The sequence below is a fragment of the Lucilia cuprina genome, chromosome 2, assembly GCF_022045245.1.
Source record: "Lucilia cuprina isolate Lc7/37 chromosome 2, ASM2204524v1, whole genome shotgun sequence".
In the NCBI taxonomy this organism is placed as follows: Eukaryota; Metazoa; Arthropoda; class Insecta; order Diptera; family Calliphoridae; genus Lucilia; species Lucilia cuprina.
Genome location: NC_060950.1, coordinates 62,016,815 through 62,021,774, shown reverse-complemented (window position 1 = coordinate 62,021,774; position 4,960 = coordinate 62,016,815). Strand labels below are relative to the sequence as shown.

At 35.0% G+C, this 4,960-nt stretch overlaps 1 protein-coding gene across 1 annotated transcript; it reads right to left on the bottom strand.

Annotated features, from left to right (window-relative positions):
- Window positions 1-218: 218 nt before the first annotated feature.
- LOC111685395 (zinc finger protein 135) lies at window positions 219-4,756 on the bottom strand. Its single transcript, XM_023447652.2, has 2 exons — window positions 3,078-4,756; window positions 219-1,532 (listed from the first exon to the last, which is right to left on the bottom strand). Exons 1-2 carry the CDS (start codon window positions 4,104-4,106, stop codon window positions 441-443), a joined length of 2,121 nt encoding a protein of 706 aa, XP_023303420.2. The 5' UTR covers window positions 4,107-4,756; the 3' UTR covers window positions 219-440.
- Window positions 4,757-4,960: the final 204 nt, after the last annotated feature.

The window sequence follows — 4,960 nt, the reverse complement described above, 5'->3', positions numbered from 1 at the left end:
TATGATCATACTTGAAGCTTTTGTCCCACCGTTCATTAAACAATAAAATGCTATATATTTTTGTCGTTTAATTACTAGAATAAATTAAATTTCCCACGCGATATTAAGTACTTAACCCTCAGAACAAAGATTGACTCCCAACAAAAAAATTTGAATAAATAATAAGCTTTTGTTTAAATTATTTAAAAATAACTTACTAGTATTTTATTATTATCATTATCATTGTTATTAAATGTCATTACAAGATTATGTTTTATATAAAAATATAATAATGAAAAAAAAAACTATATAATTGTATCACAGTTGAAATTAAAAAGTATAATGAGATATTAAAGCACTAAAGACATAAGGCGCTAATTACGCTTTTAAATGCACTAAAAAAACATAAATACACTGCCCAATCTATATATATACACTAAATGATCCAGACAGTTATATGATCAAAACGGACGTAATGTGGATAATAAAGGCTGTTGAGCAGGCGGAAATAGCGACGAAGCTGTTGATGATAATGATGATGTTGAAGATGATGATGATTGTATAGTGTTTGCCGACATAGAGGCTGAGGTAACAGTGGATAACATCCGAATACCAGCCGCTAAAGTGGTTGAAGGTATGAAAGGAATGTTGCTGCTATTGTTACAATTATTATTTGTGCTGTTGCTGCTGCTGCTGTTGCTGGTAGCGATTGTGGGTAATGTACCATGATTGCTGGCAACGTTAAGAGACATGGATGAAGGTAAACGGGAAATTGGATTTAACATGAAATTTTGTGTTGTCAGTGAACTAGTCAAGGAAGAAGATGTTACTGCTGAGGCGGCGGCAGCTGTCAATATTGTTGAATGATTCATGTTAGTTGTTGTATTTGTATTTGACTTCTGTGCCACCGGATATGCCATTTGTAACGGTCTATATTGACACTTTTTGGCATGTGTACGCATATTACTAGATTGCGTAAACGCCTGATTACAGTTCGGATGTGGACAGACATATGGCTTACAACCGGTATGATAGTTTAAGTGTGTTTTCAAATGATGTTTCTTGGTAAAAGCTTTCGGACAAATGGGACAATTAAATGGTTTAATGCCGGAATGTAAACGATGATGTAATGTCATATTACTGCGATCAGCAAATGATTTTCCGCAAACCGAACACTGATAGGGTTTCTCACCGCTGTGTGTACGCATATGTTGTTTGAGTAACATTTTACGTGAAAATCTTTTACCACATTCGGCACATTTGTGCGGTTTAACGCCGGTATGTATGCGTACATGCATATTGAAGGCAACTCTTTGATTGAAAGACTTAGGACAGTAAGGACATTCATATTCTTTCTTATTGCGATGTATTTTCATGTGACTGCTAAGATAACCTTTGTCATTGAAGGTTTTACCGCATTCTGGACACTCGGCAGCGAATTCTTTGGTTCCTCGATGAACGGAGAGGTGATATTTGTAGTTGCGCAATTGTGAAAATCCCTTGCCGCAATCGGTGCATTCGTAGCGGGGCGATTTATGGGTTTTCTCATGAGCCTGCAATTATACAAAGAAAGGAAGAGGATGTCTTAGTTGTGGTGTTGATAGTTAAAGCAAGTAATGGATAAGAAATGATCAACAAAGTCTACGAGCGTAAATGAAATCACCATCATTGATCTTTATATATTTAAAATAAGATTAAAAGATCGTAAGATGTCATCAAAACTGATCACCTAAGAGCAAAATTTATAATGTCTAAGATTCTGTATTGAATCGACGATCTCTAAGAACATGATATAAACAGGACTAATAGAATTGAATTAGAAATGATCGTGGGAAATCCATGATCATATAAATGATCGATCCCAAGGGTAGATGAAGTCATTCATTCTTAACTAATTTTATAACAAAGTTTTAAACAACATTACTTTTAAAAGTGATCACTAGAAAGCAATAATCGACAAGCATGACCTAATGATCTTTCAGCATTTCTAGATAACGTGAATAAACATCGCTTCATTGTTTTGATCATTAATGAAATCATGAAATCCTTTGAAGTTATTTCTTCATGTGACAACATTAGATTTGAAAGTGATCGTCGTAGATCAATGTTTATAATGTATAAGATCCCAATTTGAATCGAATTTATGTGCGTAAGAACATCATCTGAGATTATTTTCTCGGGAAGTACATAAAGAGTTTCCCAATAAATCGTCAGAGAGTACTAATGATAAATAACGTCTTCGATCCGCCATTAAAACAGAATTCTGTCGTCTTGATGTCAGAGATTTAAGTGATTTCTTGGCTTCCAAGGCTTCCTTTGCATCGAATGAGTCCCAATAATCAAAGACTGACAATCTTAAATTAGATTGTATTGAAACTAAAGATTTTTTTAGATAAAGTAAAGATCCTTAAATATATTTCGATTGTAAAAGATCAGTGATCCAAAACGCCTTCGATTGTTAATAAATTCAGTCCTGGTCGAAAGAAAGTAATGACAATCAGTGACTTAGTCCTATTTTCAAACATCTTGGAACAACAAGCCGTTCTTGATCGTTAAAGAAGCAATGATCAAGAATGTCTTCGATCCTAAATGGGAGCATCTTTATGTGATCTGAAACTTTTGAGATCTTTGTAATTGATCACTGTTGATCGTTCTTGATCGTTGCAAAGTAATGATCAAGGACGTATTCGATCCTAAATGAGAGCTTCCCCTTATATTTTCTATTATGAATCAGTGCTACAACTTTTGAGATTCTTGTAATGTAGTAACACGACTATTTTTACTTCTTTAATCATTAATTAGATCTTCATGATCTTGTTGTGGATCAATTTTGGATTATTTTATATGGACGAGAGTTGATATTTAATCGACAAATACTGCTAAGAGTAATTCATAATTGGTGATCTTTGAATTCTTATATTGAGACTAATTTCATGTTCGAATTCTTAACACTAATCAAAACTCAAGTTCAGATTTACCTAAACAGTTACTTGATCGTACAACTGCTTACCAACTACTTCCAAACGAATTATGATCTTGTTTAAAAAACTAATGCCGTCGGCATTTCATTTCATTTGTTCTCTTTTTTTAAAACTCACCTGCAATGTCTGAGAACAGCCAAAAACTTTATCGCATATACGACATTTATAGCTAATCTCTTCAGCAGTTGAAGCCAAGCTCGAACGATTCTCATATGCAGCATTCAAGTGTGATTCGCGAACCGTTTTTGCTGTCGTCAGATGTATATTAGTAACAGAGGTCAAGGAAATATTGGATGATCCCAGTAGAACCTCTTTTTGTGCCTTAGAATGATAAGAACTGCTAGAACTCACGGTCGAGGCAGCTGGTGATAGTATGGGAGATTTGTAAGGAAAGGGGGAGGATTTGTAGTAAGAATCTAAACAATCTAGACAATCGGGACGAGAGCACATAAATCTATTGTTGGAAGAATGTTGATGGGTGGGTGTAGATGGTTGATGTTGTTGTTGGGCCGAAGAACTTGTCGTAGAAGTGGGTGTTGGTGGTGTAAGTGGTGGTTGTGTAGCCGCCGGTGTTTGTTGCGAATTTAAAACATAAGGAGCAAAATAACGTTTTTGATAGGGCAGCATCGTAGGTCTTTGAACACTTGCTGCAGCAGTATTATAAAAACCGGCGGGAAACATATGAGGCAAAAATTGAGCATAGAATTTTTGAGCATTTGCGGCGGCTACAGCAGCCAATATGTTGGGATGAAAACCAGCATAGTTGGGTGTGGGATTAAAAGGAAACTCATTACTGGAGGGTGGAGAGGCCAGCAAAGGGTGTGAATACGAATCGGTTTGTTTACTTTTCGATAAATCCAATATATCTGCTGTAGCTACATTCGTTGGTTTAGTGGCTATGGGAGCATATAGTTTAGGGCTAGAGGGAGGTGTATCTTGTTGTGTAGAACTGGGAGATTTTGATTTGCAGCCATTCTCGATTAGCTGCTTATTATCGGCCAATATTCTTTGTATGCTAAAATCGGTGATTTGTGTATTATTTGAATCCTTGGATTCTGCGCTAGATTTAGATTGTGGCGCCGACATTTCAATATGTTGTAAACGTTGTAAGAGTGATTGTTTAAAACCCATTTTTAAATCGTTCATAACTTAATTTTCTTTTCAAAAACACTTTTTTTCTTTAGTTTTATAATATTTTTAATAATTATTTAGTTTTTCTTTTTTATTTAATAAATAAATTTTTCTTTAAAAATTATTTTGTTTATTTTCACCAAAAAAAAAAAAAAAGAAATTGTATCACTTCCCGTTTAGGGTTTTCTGTATTGTACCGTTTGCATTAACGTCAAATTGCGTTATGATTCCTTGTCTTATTGACATGACACTTACATCAACTGTATCCACAGCTTACACTTTGTCTACTGATATTAACTTGGCTTAAAGACCCTGCTCAAAACACACACAGCATACATACACCACACTCCACACTACACTCAGCATATCATATCATAGCGTAGCTCAGCTCAGCTCAGCTTCTCTTCTCACTTTAGTGATCGTAAACATGTTTTAAGATGTTGGGCGAAAAAAACGTGTTGACAACGTTTAAAACACACACATCAAATCAACAGCTAGCTACTTTAAGCCATTATAGAGCCACACACAAACATCATCAACAACCAGAACAACAACAGCAACCACCACAACACATTAAGCGGTAGCACTTGAAGGCGGTTTATTTTATTTGGCAGCAGGAGTTGTTGTTGCTGCAACTTTACAAGTTTTAATCAGCCAATACACGATCTGTTTTTAGTTAATAAAACAAAGAGTTACTTGCTTACTCTCTCAACAATTTAATTGGTTTATATTGAGTCTCTCTGATCTTATTGTTCTCTGTTTATTTTATTTTAATTTATTGTGTGATCTTTTTGTCTCTCTTGCTCTTTTTCGGTGAACGGAAGGATTTCATTGCCTTGTTGGGGTTTTGAGCATGACAATATATTACG